Source organism: Platalea leucorodia, assembly GCF_965183815.1.
Source record: "Platalea leucorodia genome assembly, chromosome: 24".
Lineage (NCBI taxonomy): Eukaryota > Metazoa > Chordata > Aves > Pelecaniformes > Threskiornithidae > Platalea > Platalea leucorodia.
In genome coordinates this window covers 560158-583288 of record NC_138846.1, presented here as the reverse complement: position 1 = coordinate 583288, position 23131 = coordinate 560158, and the positions used below count along the sequence as shown (strand labels likewise).

Sequence of the window (23131 nt, the reverse complement as noted above, 5' to 3'; positions counted from 1 at the left end):
TTCAGCAGCAGTTACCGACCGTGGCAGGGCTTGTTCGCAATCTCCCTGGCCGCATTAACTGCTGTCTCACTGTCTCCAGCAATAAGGGAGGAGGAAAATGGCCATGGTACAACTCGCAGGTCATTTGATTCTCCTTGGAAAGGAGAATTCACTGGCGGCTTGTTCCGCGTCCAGGTCTGCAGCGGGTTTGAGGAGTGCAGAGCACTTCGGGCCCTCCTCTGTGCCCAGCAGTCAGATGGCCAGGGCCTTGGACTCGCAGCACAGAGCTTAAGGCTGCTAAATTGTTTGTTTTGGTTTTTGTTTGTTCGTTTTTTCTGCCTGTATGTGGTGAATAGAACAATAATTATTCCACATTTGTGCCTGGGAACTTGCTTGACTCCTGCGTTTGGCAGATGCACGCTTTCTAGAGAAGTGTCCTTGATTCAAAGATGCCAGAAGGTCGTGAACCTGTCACTTGTCTCGGTACTGGGTTTCGCTGGTTAATGTCTGGCTGATTATGAAGAGCCTGTGTTTGGCTCCATCTTCCAGCCTTTAAATTCCTCTTTTGCCTTTTTTTGCTACATTAGAGCCCTTCACGACGCTATTTTCTCATTGCGAAGACGCTTCAGCTCTGTACCAGATTGCCTGGTACCGAGTCTTTCAAACCTCTTTCATTTCAACATTTTCTGGGCCTTAAATGATTGCTGAGGCTTCGCTCTGTACCGCCACCTTTTAGAAACGGCCAGCACCAAATGCGGGTTGTGTGCCAGCGTTGCCAGTCGTCGCCCCGACCATCCCAGCCCGCGGCTGACTCGCCTTTACATGCAATTGCCTGTTTTACAGCCGAGGAGCTCTCAGGCCGGTCTTGCTACCGTGTCACGCTGCGAGTTTGTTTCCTTGGCTGTCTGCTGCATCCCCCGGCTCTTCTCAGAGTTGCTATTTTCTGGCCTCTTCAAGAACGCGCGTGTCTCTGGGCGACAGCGGGCCCCTACATTTATTTCTGGAGGCATTCAGAAACTGCTCTTGTCCAGAGCAAAAGAACTTACGCTTGTACGGACACTTTGCAGCCTGACCTTGCCGAGAGCCTGCTCCCTAGGACGATGTCTGTCCCCAAACCTTACCCGGCTGCGGGGCCACTAGAGCTCTCCAGCACCCGATGCTGGCGTTAGCGGCAGTAGCTCCCGCTGAACCGGCGGCTGCTGCCTAACACGTTGCCTTTCCTTCTCCCCAGGTGTATCTGTGACATCCAGTAATACAGGAGTGCCAGACATCTCGGGCTCTGTCTACTCCAAAACTCAGGTTAGTGTCTGGTGTGTGCTCCGGGAAGGCGCCACTTTGCTGGGGAGCGGAAGCCCAGCTCCGAGACAGCCCCCCTGGGCAACGAGGTCTCTTCCCCTTGGAGCAGCCAGCCAGGAAGAAGGGAAATGCTCGGCCTTTCCCAACTTAGAGCAATTCCAAGCCCAGAAAGAGCCACGGGCAGAGATTCCGTCCGTTCTCTGCACCGCACGCTGACTCCCAGGCCCGTGGGAAGGGACGCGCTGCCAGCCAGGGGCAGGGGAGCGCCGCCCCGCTCCCAGCCCTTACCCCGCCGTTGGTGTCTCCTCCTCAGCAATCCTTCGAGAAGCAGGGATTTCACACTGGAACCCCGGCAGCCTCCTTCAACCTGCCTTCGGCGTTGGGCAGCGGCGGCCCCATCAACCCTGCGACGGCGGCGGCGTATCCCCCCACCCCTTTCATGCACATCCTGACCCCGCATCAGCAGCCCCACTCGCAGATCCTCCACCACCACCTGCAGCAGGACGGGCAGGTAAGCGACCCCCCCGGCCCCCCGGCCCTTGCTGGGGTATCTCCTAGGGCTCTCGCTCCCCCCTCCGGCCCCCCTCTCCCTCCCTCCCTCCCGCCCTGCGGCGGACACGCGCGGACACGCGGTGACACGCACACGCTCACACCTGCACATACACACAGGGCCGATAAGAGGACGAGGTGAGGAAGGCCCGGGGTGCGCTCCGCTGGGGGGTACTCGGCACAGCCCCCTCGCTGCCGGGCCGTACCAGGTACGGTCGGGTAGTGCCCCTTCACGCAGACATGCCTGGTACGCCCTGACCTCCCCCTTCCTCGGAGTGGCGGCTCCGCAGGCCAGCAGCGAAGGGGTTACTTGCCACAGCCACGACCCCGCCGTAGCTTTCAGGTCTAACCGTGGATTTCTATTGTCATAGTTTGTCCCTTTATTTTACATATCCTGGTACTGCAACAGCTTCCATATTTGCAGATGATACTGTGCTGCCAACGCCAGCAGGAAGACCAGGTAATGAACCTCTCTGATAATGCATTGCACTTGCCCTGGGGTCTCCCCCTGCCCCTAAGGCCCCCCAGGCTCACGTAGCCCCTTCCTTCTCCCCCTGCGGCCCCGCCAGGAGAGGAGAGAGGCCCTCAGTCAGTATGTGCACACACACACACCCGCGCGCACAGACACACACCCCCCCGCTCGACCCCTTCCCTCCCTTTCCCCCTTCCCTGCCGCGCGGCAGCCCCCGCGGAGCTGCCAGGGCCCTCGCTGCCTGCGGTCCTGGCGCGGTGCTGGTCCGGAGGAAGGCGCAGAGCGGAGGGAGGGTCCTGTGGCTGCTGGGGCGGCAGCCGGCATGGCGCGAGGGCCGCCGGCCGGCCGCTCGCTGCAGGAGGCAGCCCATGGCCCCAGGGAGCTTGCACCGGGCTGAGGCGGGTCAGCGAGCGCCGAGGAGCCGTAGCCCGCAGCGCCTGGGGTCTGCGGGCTGGAACCGTCCTGCGGGGACGGCGGTGGCCGAGCCGCCCGAGGCACGCCAGCGTCGCCCTGCGGAGCAGGCCGGGGTTGGGACCCCGGAGACGACGGCGCCGGTTCCCCCCCCGCGATAACCGCCCGCTTCTCCTTCTCGCCCCCTTCCCGCAGAGCGGCTCCGGGCAGCGCAGCCAAGGCAGCTCCATCCCCCAGAAATCCCAGGCCAACAAGTCTGCCTACAACAGCTACAGCTGGGGCACCAACTGAGGCCGGGGCGGCCCTGGCCCACCACTTGCTTCCGGAAGAGAATCCCACCGAATGCCGAAGGATCCCGGGGAGGAGAGCGCCCTGCCGCGGGGCAGCGCCCGGGCCCCGCAGCCCCCGGGCAGGGCAGGGCAGGGCGGGCGGCTCTGCGTTCTCTCTTCAGCCACCTTTCCTGTTGTATGTAATATAGAATTTGTATTTTTTTTCTTTTTGTTTTTCTTTTTTTGTTGGTTTGGTTTTTTTTTTTTCCCCTCTTCCCCCCCCTCCTCTCTCGGCATTCAGATTCTGAACCGTTTGCCGTAGGGGCCTTTTTTGGTTTTTACTCCTTTCTCCCCTCTCCCCCCACCTCCCGCTGCCCCAGAATCTCTCGGATCCAAAGGAGTGGAAGCTGCGAGTCGCCTACAGCAAACCCCCTTATTATTAGGATAAGAACAGTAATTGATATGAACAGCATTGTAAGATGAATTAGTTGAAGTGGTTTTTTTGTACCGTGTTCTAAATTTAATGGATAAATGTGTCTTGTATATAAAAACAAAAACCCCACGCCGTCCTGTAGTTCTCTCATTTCCTCGCCCGCCCTCCGCTGCTCTCTGCCACCGGCCCGGAGGAGCCCCGGAGGGCACCCCCCTATTTTACGTTCTCCATCTGCGCCCCCCTCCCTCCCCGCGGGCCCTGAGCGCAGGTCCCGCCTCCCCCCGCACGCTGTAAGTATCTTCTGCTTTTGGGTTTGGGTTTTCGGGGGTGGGGTTTTTTTTTTGGTCTTTTTTTTTTTTCTATGCAGTCCAGATCTTGTATTTTTCAGTTCAAACCGGTCACTTCAACTGAAGCCCCCGTGCGGGTGATTTACTAAAGAGAATAAAGATCACAAAGTGATGTGTGTATTTTTTAATACCTACCTTCTCAGCCTGGTTCCGTATTTTTGGCGCAGGGTGCGGGAGGCCCTGGGCCGGGGGGGGAGCGCTGCCCCCCGCCCCTCCCCAGCTTTTTATTTTTATTTTTCTTTCCCCCTTTTATGGATTTTTCCTCTTCCCGGCTGCGGCGCCGGGATCCCGGCACAGGGACGTCGTTGCCATCCTTTTCCCTGTCCCGTCCCCACGCCGGGGACCCCCACCCTCCACTTCTCTGCCTCCTGCGCTGTGCGGAAAAATCCGCAGGGAAACAGGGCTCCATGGCGCGTAAGGGAGACTTGGGAAGACAAACGCCATCGCTCCGAACGTCCCCCCTTCTTCCCGCAGCTTTATAGGCTGAGCACGACGTCATATAGAGTCATGGAGTCGTTCAGGTTGGAAAGGGCCTTTAAGCTCATCGAGTCCAACCGCTAACCCAGCGCTGCCAAGGCCACCACTGCACCATGTCCCTAAGCACCACGTCTGCCCTTCTTTTAAATCCCTCCAGGGGTGGGGACTCAGCCCCTGCCCTGGGCAGCCTGGGCCAGGCCCTGACAGCCCTTTGGGGGAAGGAATGTTCCCTAATACCCAACCCAACCCTGCCCTGGCGCAGCTTGAGGCCGTTCCCTCTCGTCCCATCGCTTGTTCCTGGGGAGCAGAGACCGACCCCCCCGGCTCCAGCCTCCTTTCAGGCCGTTGCAGAGAGCGATGAGGGCTCCCCTCAGCCTCCTCTTCTCCAGGCTGAGCCCCCCCAGCTCCCCCAGCCGCTCCTCCCCAGCCTTGTGCTCCAGCCCCTGCCCCAGCCTCGCTGCCCTGCTCTGGCCACGCTCCAGCCCCTCCATGGCCGCCTTGGGGTGCGGGGCCCAGCGCTGAGCACAGCATTCGAGGGGCGGCCTCACCAGTGCCCAGCACAGGGGCACCATCCCTGCCCTGCTCCTGCTGGCCACACCGTTCCTGACACAAGCCAGGGTGCCACTGGCCCTCTTGGCCACCTGGGCACCCTGCTGGCTCATGTCCAGCGGCTGTCGACCAGCACCCCCAGGCCCTTTCCCGCCGGGCAGCTCCCAGCCGCTCTCCCCACGCCTGCAGCGGTGCCTGGGTTGGTGTGGGGTAGCCCTTTGGCCAGTTGGGGTCACCTGTCCCAGCCACGTTCCCTCCCAAATTCTTGTGCGCCCCCCGCCTCCTCCGGGGTGGGCGAGAGGCAGAAAAGGCCTTGACTCTGCAAGCGCTGCTCAATAACAAAAACATCCTGGCGTTACCAACAGTTTCCAGCACGAATCCAACCCACGGCCCCACGCTAGCTCCTGCGGAGAAAATTAACCCTGCCCCAGCCAAAACCAGCACCGGGGGTGGTCCCCACCCCACCCCCCCCACCGCGAGGGCCTGGGGAAAGGGCTGCCTGTCACGGGAGGGGGTCCCCAGCGCGGGGAGGGGAGCGGGACCCCCGCTGCGGGGGCTGGAAGCCACGGGTGCCCCGGCGGCGGGTGCCGAGCCGCCGTCACGGCCCTGCGCTCCCCATCGCCCTGCTCGAGGAGCGCGGGAGCTGCTGCCGGAGGGCGGCCGAGCTGCGAGGAAAGGGGCTGGGGGCTCGGGGGGTCCCTGCCTCAGCTGGGGGGGCTCCAGCCCCTCCTTGTGCTCTGGGGGCCCAGCGGAGGAGCGGGAGGGCGGTGGGACGGGACGGCCGGGCGCCCGGCAGGGCTGCAGGACCCCCGGACGGTGCAGGATGGACCCCAGCCCCACCCGGGTGCTGCGCAGGCCCCCTCGGCCCTTCTCCGCTGGCCCAGCGCGACCGCGGCCTCGCCCACCCCGGCCTGCGGCCCTCGGGGGACCCCCCCCGGGGACAGGGGGCTGCCGGTGCCGGGGGCCGCCGCTCCCAGGCAGCCGCGGGAGCTGGGCGGCCCAGCCGAGGGCCGGCGGGCGACGCGGGCCGGGGCCCGCTGCCTCCCGGCTGCCCGGGGACAGCAGGGGCCTGGCGGCCCCAGGCAGAAGCCCCAGAGCCGCCCCGGGCCCGGGGCGCTCAGACGGGGAAGGCTCCGGCCTGTGAAGAGCACGGGGGGCCCTGCCGGGGCCGGGGGGGGCCCGGGGCGGGACGTGGCCCCGGGACGGGCCCGGGCCCCGCGGAGCCGCCTTCCCTCAAGGCCGCATCGGTTCGGTCGCGGCTTTTCGCGACACCCGGCGGCGCTTTGCGGCGTCTGCGCGGCTCCGGTGCTTTACGACAACGCGCCCCGGGCGGCGGCGGCGGCGGCGGGCGGAGCGCGATGAGTTTTTACGAGGCGTTTCGGGGCTTCTTCGGGTTCCCGGGGCGGCGCAGGTACCGGGACCCCGGCCCCGACCCCCGCCACCCCCGACGCGGTGCCCCTGGTCCCCCCGGTTGCCCCCCGCGCCCCCGCCCGCACAGGCCCTGTCCCGGGTCCCCCCCCCCCCCCCCCCCCCCCCCCCGGTTCCTCCCCAGCCCCTGGTTCCCAGCCTCCGGTTTCCAGCCCCCGGTTCCCCCCTCCGGTCCCTCCCAGCCGTCGGTTCCCAGCCTCCGCCCCCAGTTCCCCCCCCCAGCCCCCGGTTCCCCCCTCCGGTTCCCAGCCTCTGCCCCCGGTTCCCAGCCTCTGCCCCCTGTTCCCCCCTCAGCCCCCGGTTCCCTCCTCAGCTCCCGGTCCCCCCCCCCCCAGCTCCCCGGTTCCTCCCAGCCCCCGGTTGCCCCGCGGGTCCTGTCCCAGCCCCCGGTTGCTCCGGGCCCGGGTGTCTCTCAGCGCCGCGGTCCCGCAGGCCCCGGGACCCGCTCTTCGGCGGGACGGCGTGGGATGAAGAGGAGGAGGAGGAAGATGACGGCCCGTCCCTGGCGCAGCCCCCCCAGGACTTTGGCTTCGGCTTCAGCCCCGGCGGGTCCCGCGGTGCCTTCGAGGAGCTGTTCCGGGACGTGGGCGAGCTCCTGGGCGTCTTCGGGGGGGCCTGGACCGGGCCCCCACAGCCCTTCGGTGGGGATGGGGAAGGGGCTGCCCCCGCCGGGGGCTGAGCGGGGGCTGGGGGCCGATGCGGAGCCCCTCGGGGGGCCCGGGCTGACCCAACCCCCTCCTGCTCCCCAGAGCCCCCCCTGCCCGGCCCCGGCGAGGGCAGTGCGGGGCGGCCGCTGCGGGACTCCATGCTGAAGCACCCGGACAGCCCCGCGTCCCCGGGAGACCCCGAGAGCGCCAGCGACCCGGCCCGGCCCTGGAGACCCTTCCTGGGGGTGGGTGAGGGCTCTGCCTCACGCGGGCTCGGCCGTGGCGGCCATCAGAGCCTGCCGTCGCGGTGTCGCGCTTTGCCTCTCCGTCACCGGCGCGTGGCTTTGCCTTGCAGCTGGAAGACGCTCACCCGGCTCCTCCTGGCCTCAAGGAAGACCAAGGTGGGTGCCGGGGGCCGCGGGGTCTCTGCCTTCCCTGCTCCGCCTGCCCGCGCTGTCGCGGGCCTCGGGGCGCATCGCCGCGCTGCTGTCACCGTCTCACCTCTGCCCCGCAGACCTGGACTCCCAGGTCTCCTCCGCGGGGTTGGGGACCATCCTGAGGCCCGAGGAGCCCAAATCCCGCTCTTACTTCCAGAGCGTCTCCGTCACCAAAGTGACTCTCCCTGACGGGGTGAGTGTCCGCGGCGGGCACAGCCGTGGGCCACGGGTGACCTGGGGCCGCGGTCCCCGGCGCAAGGAGCAGAGCCCAGGGCGGTGGCGTCTCTCAGGGCTCGGTGCTTTGCGCAGGCGGTGGAGGAGCGCCGGACCGTGCAGGACAGCCAGGGCCGCCGGGAGACGACGGTGACGCGCCGGAGGGGGGACCAGGCCTTCATCACCACCACCAAGGAGGACGGGCAGAGCAAGGACTACCGGGAGGAGGTGGTCAACATGGATGACCGTGAGTAGGGCGCTGAGGTGGCGAGGGGAGCGGGCCGGGTCCCCTCTGAGCGAGCTCACCCTGCTCTCCCAGGGGAGCTGGCGCAGTTCGCGGGCACGTGGCCGCAGCAAGACGAGCTCCGCGCTCCCAACCTGAGCGACCCCTCGTCCACGCTGGGCAGCTTCTTCCGACGCTGGTTCTCGAGCTGGTAGCTGTGCCCTCTCCCGGCTGAGCGCCCCGTATGTGTGATGGGTGCTGGGTGGGGGGAGCCTGGGGCTTCCCAGGGCCGTGGGGACGGACGCCGGCTTGGGGCCGGGGCTGCCGGCTCCAGCCAGGGCGGGCAGTGGGCAGCAGCCTCTTCTCACCACCTGGGTTTTTTTGCAGATGGGTCAGATCCTGCTGGGAGCTGGCACCCGGGCTGGGGGCTGCCCCCCTTCTGGGGCGCTGCGGGGACCCCCGTGGGGGCCGAGTGCGTGTGTGCGTGTGTACAGAGCAATAAAGTCTATTTATGCTACCGGCGACCTGCCAGGCTCCGTCAGGCTGGAACCTCCCCGATGCGGAGGCCGGGGCGGCTCCTGGGGGCTGCCCCACGGGTGCAGGCAGCTGCCAGGCTCCTCTGCCCTGGCCCCGCGCTGCTCCCTGCCCACCTCCCTCTCCCCTTTCCCTGCCCAGCGCCGTCCTAACGCCTCCCCTGGGCCACTCTCAGGGCGCGTCCTGGGAGCCTTTCCAAGGCCTCTTCATTAGCGCTGCCTGCGGTTGCGGCTTGGGCAGGGATCTGGCAGGGAAAAAGCGGGGAGGCCTCCCCGGAGGGGAAACGCCCGTGCCGGCTCGCCTGAGCGAGGTCTCGGTTCCTCACAGCCGCTGGAGGATCCCCGGGGGCTCCCGCCGGGCCTGGTCCTGCCTGGGGACGCCGTTGTCCCTGGCCCCTGCCAGGTTCTCCCCGCAGCGTGGCCCTGATTGCTTTAAAGTCTGCGTGTTATCACCCACCCCAGCCCTGGGGCTCACCAAATCACGCCGGGACAGAGGCACCGCCACCGCCGCCCGTTCCCGGGCAGCCCCATGGGCACCACTTCCTTCTTGAAGAGGGCCCAGTCTCTGCTCCACGTCCGAAACCAGCTGGTGCTGGAGCTCCTGGCTGGGCTGCCGGCCGTCTTCCTGCCCGCCGGGGCTGACCGTGGGGCAGCGGCAGCACCAGGGGTCCCAGGGCTCCCCTGCCCGTCCCTCGCCGGGGGTGTGGGGTTTGGGGCTGCGCCGTGCTCGCTGGCCAACTTGGCACTGCCTGGCCTCCCGCTTGGACCCCGTTCCTGCGGCGTGGTACGCCCTCCGCCCGCGGCGGCTCCGGCGCGATAAGGGCACGGGCGCTGTGCCTTGACGCCTCCCGCCCTGGAGCAGGCAAAGGTTGGGGCTCCGGAGCCACGCTTGGCATTTGGGCTGCATCCCGCGGCGGCGAACGGTGACACCACAGCTGCGCCGGCGGCACCCCTTCCCCGCCATCTCCCCAGGGAAGCAGATTACTTAATTGCTCATAATTTGTTCACCGTGCTGGCAAAACCACAAGTGAGACCGGTGACCGCCTCCCTGCCTGTCCCCGGCCGGTGCCATGGAGAGAGCGCAGGCGGAGGCACCGGAGCGGCTCTCGCCTCGCTGCCCTTCTGCCGCCTGGGGCCGGCGCTAATCCTGCTGGTGCAGCGCGGTGGGGCAGCGGCCCTCGGGGAGCAGGGGGGCTCAGCGAGGGGCCGTGGTGGAGCCCTGTCCCTCCTCGCCAGCCGATGGCCCTGAGCGGCTCGGCGCAGACGGTCACCAGCTCCGGGACGAAGGGGAACTTCCTCACCGCCTGCCCTGCGGTGCCCTGGCCGTCACGGCAGCCGCCTACACGGCGGGGGGAGTCTCCGGTGAGGCTGGGGAGGGGTCCCAGCTCCCGCTGTCTCCCGGCTCCAGGCCCCCGGGACCCTCCTCTCCCAGCCCCTCTCCCCACGCCCTTGTGGGGGCCCACCTGAACCCGGCGCTCTCCCTCGCCATGTGCCCACTCCAGCGGTTTCCCATCTTCGTGGCCACGCAGACCTCGGGAGCTTTCATCACCGCCGGAGCCATTTACACCCTCTACTACAGAACGGGGAGGCGGGTGGGTGCCCGGCGGGGGAACACCGCGGCAGTGCCGGCGTGGCCGGGCTCGCAGACGGGCTCTGCCTCTGCTCTGCAGAAGCCGTCCAGCACTACAGCAACGGGACCCTCGCTGCCTCCAGCCCCCGGGAAACCGCCTCCATCTTTGCCAACCGCCCTGCTGGCTACCTCTCCCTCTCCGATGGCTTCTTGGACCAGGTGGGTGCCGGCGTTGGCTCGCCCAGACCCCTCCGGCCGTGCCAGTCCCTGCGGCGCTGAGCCACAGGTAATGGGCACAGCGCTGCTGATCGTGGGCAACTTGGCCACCCTGGGCCCCCACCAGGGTGTCCGCAGTGGCCGCGGCCCCGGCGGGGTTCTCTATCGAGACCTCCATGGGCTCCAACTGCGGCTGCCCCGTGAACCCCGCACGGGATTTCGGGCCCCGGCTCTTCCCCTGCGTGGTGGGTTGGGGCGCAGAGGTCTTCGGGTGGGCAGAGGGAAGGGGGCGAGGTGGGGGGTGGCAGGGGTGACCGAGATGTCACCCGGGGAGAAGTGCACTGGGGGTGCTGCCCCAGAAGAAGCGATGCTGGGGACCCCCCTGCCACCCCGAGCTGGCGGCACGGTGCCCCCCGCAGTCCCCGTCACACTGTTAAACGAGCCCGGAGGCCATGGGGTTCCTTGTGTCTGGATGTGGGGGGAGGCAGCAGCCCCCAGCCCCCCCGGAGGGGCAGAACCGGCCAGGCCTGGCTGTGGGGGGACCCCAGCCCAGGGCGCATGTGCCTTGGGACCCCCCGGGGCTGTCCCCGGGACCCCCGATGCTGCCCCTGGGACCCCCTGGGGTTGCCTCTGGCCTCCCAGGACCCCCAGGGTTGTACTCTGGGACCACCTGGGACCCCCTGGGGCTGCCTCTGGCCCTCCAGGACCCCTCCTGGCTCCCTGGGACCCCCTGGTGTTGCCCAGGACCCCCAGGGTTGTACTCTAGGACCACCCGGGACGCCCTGGTACCCGCAAGGATGCCTCTGGTACCCCCTGGGGCTGCCCAGGACCCCCCCTGGCTCCCCGGGACACCCTGGGGCTGCCCAGGACCCCTGGGGTTGTACTCTGGGAACCCCTGGGACCCCCTGGAGCTGCCTCTGGGCCCCCAGGACTCCCCTCCGGCTCCCCAGGACCCCCCGGGGCTGCCCAGGACCCCCGGGGTTGAACTCTGGGACCCCCTGGTACCCTCTGGTACCTGCAAGGATGCCCCTGGTACCCCCTGGGCTGCCTCTGGGCCCCCAGGACCCCTCCCGGCTCCCTGGGACCCCCTGGTGTTGCCCAGGACCCCCGGGGCTGTACTCTGGGAACCCCTGGGACCCCCAACGCTGCCCCTGGTAGCCCCTGGGGCTGCCCAGGACCCCCCCTCGGTTCCCCAGGACCCCCCGGGGCTGCCCGGGACCCCCGGGGTTCTACTCTGGGACCCCCCGGGACCCCCCAGGACCCCCGATGCTGCCCCCGGGACCCCCCGGGGCTGCCCAGGGCCCCCGGGGTTCTACTCTGGGACCCCCCGGGACCCCCGAGGCCGCCCCGGGACGCCCCGGTGCTGCCCCCCGGGACCCCCCGAAGCCGCCCCGTCCCCCCGGGGGCAGCGCCCGGTCGCTCCCCGCCGCCGCCCGCCCCCCCCATCACTTCCGCCGCCGACCGGCGCCGCCGCGGCCATGGGGCGCTGAGGCGGCGGCAGCGGCGCGGCAGCGGGAGCGGGGCCGCAGCGGCCCCGCCACCGGCCACCGGCCCCGGCCCCGGCCCCGGCCGCCCGCTCCCCATGGGCTGCGGGGCCGCGGGCCATGGAGCGGTGCGCGGCCCGCCGGGCCCCAGGTGAGCGGGGCGGGGGCCCGGTAGGCCCCGGTGGGCCCCGGTGCGGCCGTCGCCCCGGCAACGCGGCGGGGCGGGGCGGGAGGGCCCGGGCCGGGGCACCGGGATGGCGCCGCCGGGGCGCGCCGCGGCCCCGCAGCCATGACGGTGCCCCGGGAGATGCCCGAGAAGTGGCCGCGGGTCCGCGCCCCCGGCGGGGCGGGTGGGTGCGGGACGGGCGGGCCTGCGGCGGGGCCGGGCCGGGGGGGGCTGGGGGTGCTGGGCTGGGGGCCTGGGGGTGCTGGGCTGGGGGTGCTGGGCTGGGGGCCTGGGGGTGCTGGGCTGGGGGTGCTGGGCTGGGGGTGCTGGGCTGGGGGCCTGGGGGTGCAGCCGAGCAGGGCTGGAGGGCCTGGGGGTGCTGGGCTGGGGGCCTGGGGGGGCAGCCGAGCAGGGCTGGAGGGCCTGGGGGTGCTGGGCTGGGGGCCTGGGGGGGCAGGGCTGGGGGGCTGGGGGTGCTGGGCTGGGGGTGCAGGGCTGCGGGTCTGGGGGTGCTGGGCTGGGGGGCTGGGGGGCTGGGGGTACAGCCGAGCAGGGCTGGAGGGTCTGGGGGTGCAGGGCTGGGGGGCTGGGGATGCAGATATCCAGGGCTGCGGGTCTGGGGGTGCTGGGCTCGGGGTCCAGGGGTGCAGCTGAGCAGGGCTGGGAGTGCAGATAAGCAAGACTGGGGGTGCAGGATCTGGGGGTTCTGGGCTGGAGGGGTCTGGGAGTCGGGGGGTGCAGGGCTGGGGGTCTGGGGGTGCAGATATCCAGGGCTGCGGGTCTGGGGGTGCAGGGCTGGGGGTCTGGGGGTGCAGATATCCAGGGCTGCGGGTCTGGGGGTGCTGGGCTGGGGGTCTGGGGGTGCAGCTGAGCAGGGCTGGAGGGCCTGGGGGTGCAGATATCCAGGGCTGCGGGTCTGGGGTTGCAGGACAGGGAGTCTGGGGGTGCAGCTGAGCAGGGCTAGGGGTGCAGGTAAGCAAGACTGGGGGTGCAAGATCTGGGGATTCCAGGCTGGGGGTCTGGGGGTGCAGGTAAGGAAGGCTGGGGGTCTGGGGGTGCAGGTAAGCAGGGCTGGAGGGTCTGTGTGTGCAGAAGAAGGGATCTGGGGGTCTGGGGTGCAGGGCTGGGGGTCTGGGGGTGCAGGGTTGAGGGCCTGTAGGTCCAGGGGTGCAGCTAAGCAGGGCTGGGAGTGCAGGATCTGGGGGTTCTGGGCTGGGGGTCTGGGGGTGCAGATATGCAGGGCTGGGGGCCTGGGGGTACAGTTCTGGGGGTGCAGATAAGCAGGGCTGGGGATCTGGGGGTGCAGATATCCAGGGCTCGGGGTCTGGGGGTGCAGGACTGGGGGTCTGGGGGTTGCAGGAAGAGGGCTGAGGGTGCAGGGCTGTGGGTCCTGGCATGAGGGGTAACACAGGGCCACACGACACAACTGGGGGGGCTTCCCTGTTCCCCTGGGGGTCTGGGGCTCCTGGGCTTGCCTGGGGGGCTTTCGGGGTGCAGGGGAGCAGGGCTGGCCAGCGGTGGGGTGCAGAGGGGAGGCCTGGGGCGCGGGGCTGACGGGGCACGCCGTGTTGCAGAGGAGGAAAGGCGGGTGCGAGCCAACGCACGGGAGTACAACGAGAAGTTCCAGTACGCGGTGAGTGGGGTGGCCGAGCCCCGTCCCTCGGGGGCCTCGTCCTGCGGTTTGGGCAGGTTTGGGGGGGCTGGGGCCTGCGTCACCCCTCTGGGTCAGCGGAGGGGGGGGGGGGTACGGCTAAAAATAGATGTTTGTTCCTGAGAAAATTGTGCTGACGAGCCGGTAACGCCGACAGAGTTCTGGGGCTGGGGCGGCAGGGCTGGAGGGGGACGCAGCGCGCTCCCATGGCAGGGGACGCAGCCCCCCATCCTCTGCCGGGGCCTGAAACCCCCCAGCTCTGCCTATACCCCTGCCCGTCCCCCGGTGCGGTTCTGTGTCCGGCTAATTAACGAGCTTCCGGAGCTGCTGGGGGAGGGGCACCGCTCACCTTGGCCTCCCCCTCCACGCTGGAGGTTATTTCTGGCTGCTCCAGGCCAGGCTCGGCCTCGCTGCGGAGCGGGGAGCAGAGGGGTCTGGGTTGGGGTGACCCTTGCGGGGGGGCCGGGTGCCGCCGCCCGGATGCTGCGGATGCTGCCGCCGGAGGAGGCTGGTCCCTGGGTACCGGCTGGCGGCCGAGGCGGAGGAATCGGCTTCTCGAGGAAGCTGCCGCAGGGTTAGAGCAGGGGCAGGAGCCAGGGGGCCGGGCTGCTGCCCAGAGCTCCCAAATCAGGGGCGCGGTGAGCTGCAGCCCTGCCCCCAGAGCGATGCTGGGGGTCTCGGGGATCTCGGCAACTCATGAACCCCCTTCTTGTCCCGTCCGTCCCCAGAGCAACTGCATCAAGACCTCCAAGTACAACATCGTCACCTTCCTGCCTGTCAACCTCTTCGAGCAGTTCCAGGAAGTGGCCAACACCTATTTCCTCTTCCTCCTCATCCTGCAGGTGAGTGCTGGGGGGCCCGGGGAGGCAGGCAGGGCCCCCCGACGCTGTCCTTCCCCAGGAGGGCCCAGGGCACGGTTTGGCACCCTGGAGCAGGGCTAGCATGGGCCTGGGGCTGGCCCGGTCCCCTGTAACTCCCGCTCCCCGTCCCCAGCTGATCCCGCAGATCTCTTCGCTCTCCTGGTTCACCACCATCGTGCCTTTGGTTCTTGTGTTAACCATCACAGCTGTCAAAGATGCCACCGACGATTATGTGAGTGGTCCCCCACGCGCCCCTCTACGCGGGCTGGCTGCCTGCTGTCCGCTGGGCGCGGGGACTTGGGGCTGGGCAGGGGGCTGTGACCCTGGCGCGGGCGCGCGGTACCCGGGGCCACGGCGTTTGCAGGGGGAGGGACGCAGGACCCCGTCCCCAGAGGGGCTGACGCTGCTGTCTCTTCCCCTCCGCGCCCAGTTCCGCCATAAAAGCGACAACCAGGTGAACAACCGGCAGTCTCAGGTGCTGATCGGCGGAGTGTGAGTGTCTGGGGCACGGGGCCCTGCAGAACGCGGCACAGGGCTGCAGGCAGGGGCAGAGCGCAGTGGGGTAGGGGAGAAGCCATGCTGCTGGCTCGGGCCTAACTCCACTCCACTGTCCCTCTGCAGCCTCCGGCAGGAGCAGTGGATGAACGTCCGTGTCGGAGACATCATCAAGTTGGAGAACAACCAGTTTGTGGCGGTGAGCATGGCCCCGAGATGAGCACGGCCCCGGCTGGGCAGTGCGCAGACAGCAGCACGGCCTGGTGCTGCGCCCGCTCTGCTTTTGTGCTCCTCCATCACCTCCTGGGGTGGAGACATCGGGAACTTTCCAGCCTGCAAGTTGCATTTGGGTTGTAGTGTTTGAGCTGTGGGGATTTGGCTGATGCGAGCGCTTCAGGCGATGGTGTCCAGGCCGGGGTGCCAGCAGCGCCCGGCTAAGGACGCGCGGCTCCAGAGACCCCGCTGGCCCCTGGCGTCCGAGGAGCTTCCCTGGGGAAGGCAGAGGGGAGGCCCAATGTCAGCGCAAGCCTTCGTGTGTCTCTCCCGGCAGGCTGACCTCCTCCTCCTCTCCAGCAGCGAGCCCCATGGGTTGTGCTACATCGAGACGGCGGAGCTGGACGGGTAGGTAACCCCCGCTCGCCTCGGGTGGCAGGGGAAGGCGAGAGGTAGGAGTGAGAAGGGGCTGCGGGCAGGGCAGGAGCTGCTGGGGACCTGAAGCCACGGAGCATCTGCGAAGGCCCTCCCTGCCAGGCTGTCGGTAACCCCGCCCGTGGTGCCTCCTTGCCCGCAGAGAGACCAACATGAAGGTGCGGCAGGCCATCCCCGTCACCTCGGAGCTGGGTGACACCAGCAAGCTGGCTCGGTTTGATGGTGAGTGCCTGCGACCGGTCCTCTGCAATGGGGCAGCCCTTGGGTTTCCTCCTCCATCACCTGGCGTGGGTCCACCCTGGAGAGACCAGGACCATCCACACCGTGTTGTGGCTTGAAGCGGATCTCTGGGGAGCTGGGGACGGTGCTGGGAGCACTGGGATGGAGCTGGCCACGTGGAGAAGGCACGTTAGAGCCGAGCCATCCCCTGCGCCCAGGCGAGGTGATCTGTGAACCCCCCAACAACAAGCTGGACAAGTTTGGCGGGATGCTGTACTGGAAGGAGAACAAGTACCCCCTGAGCAACCAGAACATGCTGCTGCGGGGCTGCGTCCTGCGCAACACCGAGTGGTGCTTCGGCCTCGTCATCTTTGCAGGTGGGCTGGGACGGCTGCCGCCGCTGCGCTGCGCAGAAGGGAGAGACCCCGCTGACGCCCTTCCCTCTCCCCAGGGCCCGACACGAAACTCATGCAGAACAGCGGCCGGACCAAGTTCAAGCGGACGAGCATCGATCGGCTGATGAACACGCTGGTGCTCTGGGTATGGGGAAGGCAGATCGCAGGGAGCCCCGGCTCTGGCCCGCTTCGGGCTCTGATGTCCCGTCCTGTCCCCAGATCTTCGGGTTCCTGGTGTGCATGGGGGTGATCCTGGCCATCGGCAACGCCATCTGGGAGCACGAGGTGGGCGTCTGCTTCCAGATCTACCTGCCCTGGGACGAGGGGGTGCACAGTGCCTTCTTCTCCGGCTTCCTCTCCTTCTGGTCCTACATCATCATCCTCAACACTGTGGTGCCCATCTCGCTCTACGTGAGGTAGGGCAGGGGCCGAGGGGCTGGGCTGGGGGTGCGCGAAGGGCAGGCACCAGGAATTAGGGGTGTCCTCTGGGGAGGGGAGACGGGGATGGAGACCCACGGGCAGAGCTGTGTGCGTGTGGTGGGCGCGAGCTGCTCTCCTGGTGATGGGGCCACATCTGCCCTCGGGGATACCCCAAGACCTGAGACCCCACGGGTCCCTCGGGGCCCCCCCGGCTGTGTCTGTCTGGCTGCTCGTCTCCCTGCCCTGGCTGCATGCTGGTTATTTTGCTCTGCCCTCCTGCAGCTCCCAGGCTCCTGCACTGTCCCCTTCTCTCTCTCTTTTAATTTCTCTCTCTTTTCGTTCCCCAGCATGGGTTCTGTCACCCTTAGCCCCGAGGTAAGAACGTGTCGCCCCCACCCCTCCCACTAGCTCATTGCTGTCTGCCCTGGGGGCCGGGGAGGGGGTTCGGGGCGCGTAGGTGTGCGAGATGCCCGGGGAGCCCCGCGGGCTGCCCCCTCGGTGCCAGGCCCCGCGTCCCCAGCCCTGGCTTGGCGGTGGCTGTCAGTAGGAGCGGGTGCGGGCCACCCCCGGGGAAGGGCGCGGGAGCTGGCAAGCAGCGTGGGGGCCCTGGGTGCCAGGGTGCCCCAGGTGCCTGGGGGTCTAGGGTGGGCGTGTGTGTGCCCATCGCTGGCTCAGCAGAGCGTGCTGCCCTGCCCCGGTGACACCCGGCTGTCCCCGCCCTGCAGCGTGGAGGTGATCCGTCTCGGACACAGCTACTTCATCAACTGGGACAAGAAGATGTACTGTGCCAAGCGCCGGACGCCAGCCGAGGCCCGGACCACCACCCTCAATGAGGAGTTGGGGCAAGTGGAGTACATCTTCTCCGACAAGACCGGCACCCTCACCCAGAACATCATGGTCTTCAGCAAGTGTTCCGTGAACGGGCACAGCTACGGTGAGCGCAGGGCACCGGGGCCGAGCTGGGTCTGCCTGCGGGGTGTGGGTGCGCCGGCTCCCCTCCTGCAGACCCTTTGGGGCACTCGGGGCATCCGGGGGATGAGGGGGCTCATCCGTAGCGTTGGGGGGCTGCCACTGCCCCGTGGCCCCCCCTGGGCGTGGGTGCTGGTGGGACAGCAGCGTTGGGTCCCTGTCCTGGTTAACTCCGTGCCCCGGTTCACAGGCGACGTGCAGGACGTGCTGGGTCACAAGGCGGAGCTGGGAGAGGTAAGGGTGCCGCAGGGCCAGTGCCTGGCTGTGCCGCTTGCCGCAGGGGGGTAACCCCATCTCTGCCCTTGCCAGAAGCCGGAGCCAGTCGACTTCTCCTTCAACCCGCTGGCGGATCCACGGTTCCAGTTCTGGGACCCCAGCCTGCTGGAAGCTGTCAAGCTGGGAGACCCCCACGTGCACGAGTTCTTCCGCCTGCTCTCGCTCTGCCACACCGTCATGTCCGAGGAGAAGAGCGAAGGTGGGCGCAGAGGGCAGGACCGGTCCCTGCGCGCCTTGGGGCGCAGCGCTGGCTCTGACCCCCCGTGCCATCTCCAGGGGAGCTGTATTACAAGGCTCAGTCCCCGGACGAGGGAGCGCTGGTCACGGCTGCCAGAAATTTCGGCTTTGTGTTCCGGTCCCGCACGCCCAAGACCATCACGGTGCACGAGCTGGGTCGAGCCATCACCTATCAGCTGCTGGCCATCCTGGACTTCAACAACATCCGCAAGCGCATGTCCGTCATCGGTGAGGTCCTGGGCACAGCACAGGGGCTGTGGGGGCCGCGGTGGGGCTGGGGCGCGGGGGCTCGGTGCGGTGTGCTGGGGACCAGCCCCACGCGGGCGGTGACGTGACTGTGGAGGCATCGTGGGGTCGTGGCTGGGGGTTGGAGCGGGACCTGCTCCTGCACCCCTGAGCCTTGCAGCTTGTCCCCTGCTCCCCGCAGTCCGCAGCCCCGAGGGCAAGATCCGGCTGTACTGCAAAGGTGCTGACACCATCCTGCTGGAGCGCCTGCACCCCATCAACCAGGACCTGACCAACGTCACCACCGACCACCTCAACGTGAGCGGGGCCGGGTCCTGCGGGCAGGGCTGGGAAGGGAAGAGGGGCTGCCCAGAAGCGCGGAGCCTGGCTTGTGCCCTGTCCTGGGGGGCGATCAGGGTCTTGGGGACACCGTCGGGGTCTGCCTGTGCACCCAGCTCCGGCCGCTTGCAGGAATATGCTGGTGAGGGGCTGCGGACACTGGTGCTGGCCTACAAAGACCTGGAGGAGAGCTACTACGAGGATTGGTCCGAGCGGCTGCACCGAGCCGGCAGTGCCCCCGAGGCCCGGGAGGATCGCCTGGCTCACCTCTACGACGAGGTGGAGTACGATATGATGGTACGTGGGCTGGGGGCCCTGGGGGGTGGGAGGTGGCTGGGGGGCAGCCCCTGCTGACCTCCTGCCTGTTTGGGTCCCCCCAGCTGCTGGGAGCCACGGCCATCGAGGACAAACTGCAGCAGGGGGTCCCCGAAACCATCGCCATCCTGACGCTGGCCAACATCAAGATCTGGGTGCTGACAGGGGACAAACAGGGTGAGGCATTGCTGGGGTGGGGGTCTGGGCTGGCTGGAGAGGAGGGCTGGATCCCACCTTCCTGGGGGGCGGCGGGGCAGACGCTCCCCCCTGAGCTGACCCTGCCTTGGCCCCTGGTTTCCCATCCCCAGAAACGGCTGTGAACATCGGCTACTCCTGCAAGATGCTGACGGACGACATGACGGAGGTGTTTGTGGTCACGGGCCACACCGTGCTGGAGGTGCGAGAGGAGCTCAGGTGAGGGTCGGCGGGTAGGGCTGGGCAGACGACGCGCGCGGGGCCGGCGTGGGGCACGGCTGCCTGTGGGGGAGCTTGGGGGATACAGAAGTGCCCTGAATCAGGGCCCCCAACCCCTTTCTTTCTCAGGAAAGCCCGGGAGAAGATGATGGATGCATCGCGCTCCATGGGCAATGGCTTCTCCTACCAGGAGAAACTCTCCTCCTCCAAGCTCACCTCTGTGCTGGAAGCCATCGCGGGCGAATACGCCCTGGTCATCAACGGGCACAGCCTGGTAGGGACCTGGGAGCGCCGGGCTGGCCAGGGCACCGTGCCCGGCTGTGGGCCGTGCCCCCCACTGTCCCCCCGCTCTCCTCGCAGGCCCACGCGCTGGAGGCTGACATGGAGGTGGAGTTCCTGGAGACGGCGTGTGCCTGCAAGGCCGTCATCTGCTGCCGCGTCACGCCCTTGCAGAAAGCCCAGGTGGTGGAGCTGGTGAAGAAGTACAAGAAAGCTGTGACCCTGGCCATCGGGGACGGGGCCAACGATGTCAGCATGATCAAGAGTAAGTCCTGGGGTCTGGGGAGCCGCAGGAGGGACAGGTCCCCCCTTGCACCGTTCCGGGGCCCGTGGCAGCCTCTGTCCTCGCCCCTCTGTGCCCCGCAGGAACACAGTCCCGCTGGGGGGGTGCCACCCCCGGTCCCCTGTGCTCCTGGCAGAGCGCTCCTCGCTCCACGTGTCTCTTCCCTCCGCAGCCGCCCACATCGGGGTGGGCATCAGCGGGCAGGAGGGCATCCAGGCGGTGCTGGCCTCCGACTACTCCTTCTCACAGTTCAAGTTCCTGCAGCGCCTGCTCCTGGTGCACGGGCGCTGGTCCTACCTACGCATGTGCAAGTTCCTCTGCTACTTCTTCTACAAGAACTTCGCCTTCACTATGGTCCACTTCTGGTTTGGCTTCTTCTGCGGCTTCTCGGCGCAGGTGCGTTGCTGGCTCCTGGCGCTCGGAGTTGGGGAGGGTTTTCCTGCGGGACCCCCTCCGCTCAGAAGCGTGCCCTGGGCTCCCTGTGGGGCCTCATCCTGCGCCACCAGGCACACAGCCTGCCGGAGCACGGCAGCGTGTGGTGGGTGCGAGGAGCCTTTGGGTCCGGGGCAGCAGCACCCTGCGCCGCTCAGGGTGGGCACCCACGGGGGGCTGGCGGCGGCTCTTGGGTCCCTGCGGCTGCGGGGGCTGGCTGGGGCACGGGGCGGGCAAGTCTTGCGTCCCTCTGAGCGCTCCGTTCCACCCAGACCGTGTACGACCAGTACTTCATCACGCTCTACAACATCGTCTACACCTCGCTGCCCGTGCTCGCCATGGGCGTCTTCGACCAGGTACGGTGAGGGGGGTCCCTGGGTGCGCGAGGAGCTGGCCCGGCTCCCCTGCGTGGCCCACCCCGCGGGAGGAAGGGCTGTCCTTGTCCCTCCGCGGGCAGCGGTGGAGGCTGGCCCAGCCCCGGGGAAGAGGCTGTGCCTCCCTGGGGCTGGAGGGAGGTGCCCAGCGTGCCCCGTGCCCCCAGGACGTGCCGGAGCAGCGGAGCATGGAGTACCCCAAGCTCTATGAGCCTGGGCAGCTGAACCTGCTCTTCAACAAGCGGGAGTTCTTCATCTGCATCGCCCAGGGCATCTACACCTCCGTCCTCATGTTCTTCATCCCCTACGGCGTCTTCGCTGACGCCACACGTGACGATGGCGCCCAGCTGGCTGACTACCAGTCTTTTGCTGTCACCGTCGCCACCTCCCTTGTGATTGTCGTCAGCGTGCAGGTAGGGACGCGGCTGCTCGGCCCCAGGCTGTAGCACAAAGGGCGGGTGAAGGTTTGGGTCCCATCCTGCTCTGCAGCCGTGCTCGGAGCGCCGCGGTTGTCCCCTGAGCTCTGCTTCCTCCTTCCCCTCTCCACCAGATCGGGCTGGACACGGGCTTCTGGACGGCCATCAACCACTTCTTCATCTGGGGCAGCTTGGCCGCCTACTTCGCCATCCTCTTCGCCATGCACAGCGATGGCCTCTTCCAGATGTTCCCCAACCAGTTCCGCTTTGTGGGTGAGTCCCAGGGGGGCTGAGCGATGCCCCTCACCCCAACAGGGTGCTGAGCCCTGCCTGGATTTGCCCTTTCCCCCCCCGTCCAGGTAACGCGCAGAACACGCTGGCCCAGCCCACCGTCTGGCTGACCATCGCCCTCACCACCGTGGTCTGCATCATGCCCGTCGTGGCCTTTCGCTTCCTCAAGCTGGACCTAAAACCCGAACTCTCGGACACGGTGAGAGCGCGTGGCTGCGGGGAGCGGAGACGGGGTCCCGTCCCCTGGGGGTAGGCGCTTCTGCCGGACTCTGACCCCGTCCCCCGGCGGCGTCCCCAGGTCCGCTATACTCAGCTGGTACGGAAGAAGCAGAAGACCCAGCACCGGTGCATGCGGCGCGTGGGGCGCGTGGGCTCGCGCCGCTCCGGCTACGCCTTCTCCCACCAGGAGGGTTTCGGGGAGCTCATCATGTCGGGCAAGAACATGCGGCTCAGCTCCCTGGCGCTCTCCAGCTTCGCCGCCCGCCCCAGCGCCGGCTGGATCGAGACCCTGCGCAAGAAGAAGGGGAGCGACGGCGGCACCGCCGGCAGCCCCAGCGGCGCGGCCGACGGGACGCTCAAGGTGTGAGGCTGGGGAGGAACGGGGGGGGGTCGCGTCCCCTCCCGCGCAGCCGGGGCCCCCCCTCGCCCCCTTCTCTCGCCGTCACCCGGGGGGGGGACCAAGCCCCTCCTCGGGGGGATCCCGTGGGGGGAGCAGCGGGCCCAGGTGCTGAGGTTTGGAGGAGTCTGGACTGTCGCAGTGTAACCAAAAAACAATATTTTTCCCCGTCCCGGGGACGGACGGACGGACGGACGCTGTCCCCAGCAGCCCCCTGCCCCGGGGCCGCTCCTCTGTCAGTATTCACCTCCACGCAGCGCAAATACCCCATCACACGCGAATGTATCACGCCAGAGCCACCGCCGCGGGCAGGCGCGGGGGTCCGGGGGGGGGCCGTGACAGCGCCCTGCCCCCTCCCCGCCCCTCCCCCACGTGTCTTCTTTTTCTATAAAAAAAAAAAAAAAGAAAAAAAAAAGGGAAAAAAAAAAAGAAAAAAAAAACCAAAACCACCACAACAACAACAAAAAAAAAAAAAAGGAAGGAAAACCCCCTCCGAGGTGACAGCGCGACTCGTTTCTCGCAGCGTTGGCTGGTTGCAGGGAGAGCGCGGGGGGCCGGGGGTGAGGGGGTGGCACCGGCCCCCCGCTCCGGGGGGCGCCGGGATGGAAAGGGGAAGCGTTCCCCGCTTCCTTCCCGCTTTCTGCGGGAAGCAGGGGTGGTGGCAGGCCGCCGTGATTCACCCGCGCGCCGGGGGCTTGCACAACCCTTGGCCTGAGCTTCCTCCCTCCTCCTCCTCCTCCTCCTCGCCAGTTCTTGGGGAGCGGACCCTCTCCCATGGCGGGGGGACGGGTGGGCATCATCCCCTCCGCGCCGGGGGGTTCTCGGGGGGCCGGGGCCGCTCTCTCCTTGATACCAAAGAGGAAAGCGTTCAGGACGGGCTGCGGCGTGGGCCGGAGTCGATTTTTGGGGGGGGTTGGGGGGTTATTTTGTGTTGGGGGGAGGCGGGGGGCGAGGATGGGGGGGGGAGGAGGGGGCGCCTAATTTATTATCGCGTTTCTAGAGTGCGGAATTGTATCGTTTTATGGCTCCACAGGGAAAAATCCAAAAGAACCCCAAAACCAGCTTTTTTTTGATAAAAAACAACCACAAAACGACTGTTCTGAGCGGTGACCGTTTCTGCTGTGTCGGGGCGGGGGGGGCACCGGGGGGGTCGCAGGGAGCCCCCCCCCCCCGGTGCCGCCTGGCCCCGCCCAGGCGGGCGCACGTGCTGCCGCCGCGGAGCCGCCCCCGCCCCGTCCCCGCCCCGTCCCGGTTTCACAACCGCGGGCACCGGCGGCC

General features: G+C 67.9%; 3 protein-coding genes across 13 annotated transcripts in view; all 3 read left to right on the top strand.

The window, feature by feature from the left end:
- The window catches only part of UBAP2L (ubiquitin associated protein 2 like), a 31477-nt gene extending 27933 nt beyond the window's left edge, over positions 1–3544 (top strand). For 5 of the 9 annotated variants that reach the window (XM_082332993.1, XM_082332997.1, XM_082332994.1 and 2 more), the window contains 4 exons: positions 1211–1278; positions 1589–1786; positions 2234–2284; positions 2903–3544. In XM_082332993.1, coding sequence (XP_082189119.1) covers positions 1211–1278; positions 1589–1786; positions 2234–2284; positions 2903–2998 — 413 coding nt within the window. In that variant the 3' untranslated portion in view covers positions 2999–3544. The remainder of the gene's footprint in view (positions 1–1210; positions 1279–1588; positions 1787–2233; positions 2285–2902) is intronic. The other 4 variants (XM_082332999.1, XM_082333000.1, XM_082332996.1 and 1 more) reach the window with 2 other exon arrangements.
- Positions 3545–6073: 2529 nt separating this feature from the next.
- HAX1 (HCLS1 associated protein X-1) lies at positions 6074–8253 on the top strand. The gene is made up of 8 exons (XM_082333033.1): positions 6074–6193; positions 6643–6851; positions 6960–7102; positions 7213–7258; positions 7372–7487; positions 7604–7754; positions 7827–7972; positions 8118–8253. Exons 1-7 carry the CDS (start codon positions 6141–6143, stop codon positions 7943–7945), a joined length of 837 nt encoding a protein of 278 aa, XP_082189159.1. The 5' UTR covers positions 6074–6140; the 3' UTR covers positions 7946–7972; positions 8118–8253.
- A 3359-nt stretch (positions 8254–11612) lies between these two features.
- ATP8B2 (ATPase phospholipid transporting 8B2) lies at positions 11613–22682 on the top strand. Of its 3 annotated transcripts, XM_082333292.1 has the most exons (27): positions 11613–11684; positions 13274–13332; positions 14079–14192; positions 14344–14442; positions 14641–14702; positions 14832–14904; positions 15256–15326; positions 15496–15575; positions 15791–15949; positions 16024–16112; positions 16187–16383; positions 17113–17321; positions 17547–17590; positions 17666–17831; positions 17909–18097; positions 18297–18412; positions 18566–18730; positions 18814–18925; positions 19057–19162; positions 19292–19436; positions 19523–19706; positions 19897–20120; positions 20429–20512; positions 20698–20943; positions 21081–21219; positions 21306–21436; positions 21536–22682. In XM_082333292.1, the coding sequence occupies exons 1-27, from the start codon at positions 11654–11656 to the stop codon at positions 21821–21823; spliced, it is 3582 nt and encodes a 1193-aa protein (XP_082189418.1). In that variant the 5' UTR covers positions 11613–11653; the 3' UTR covers positions 21824–22682. The 3 variants fall into 3 exon arrangements, with proteins under 3 accessions (XP_082189418.1, XP_082189420.1, XP_082189419.1); XM_082333294.1 differs by lacking the exons at positions 21081–21219; positions 21306–21436; positions 21536–22682 and having other exon boundaries at positions 19808–20120; positions 20698–20874; XM_082333293.1 differs by lacking the exons at positions 11613–11684; positions 13274–13332; positions 14079–14192; positions 14641–14702 and having other exon boundaries at positions 14346–14442.
- Positions 22683–23131: the final 449 nt, after the last annotated feature.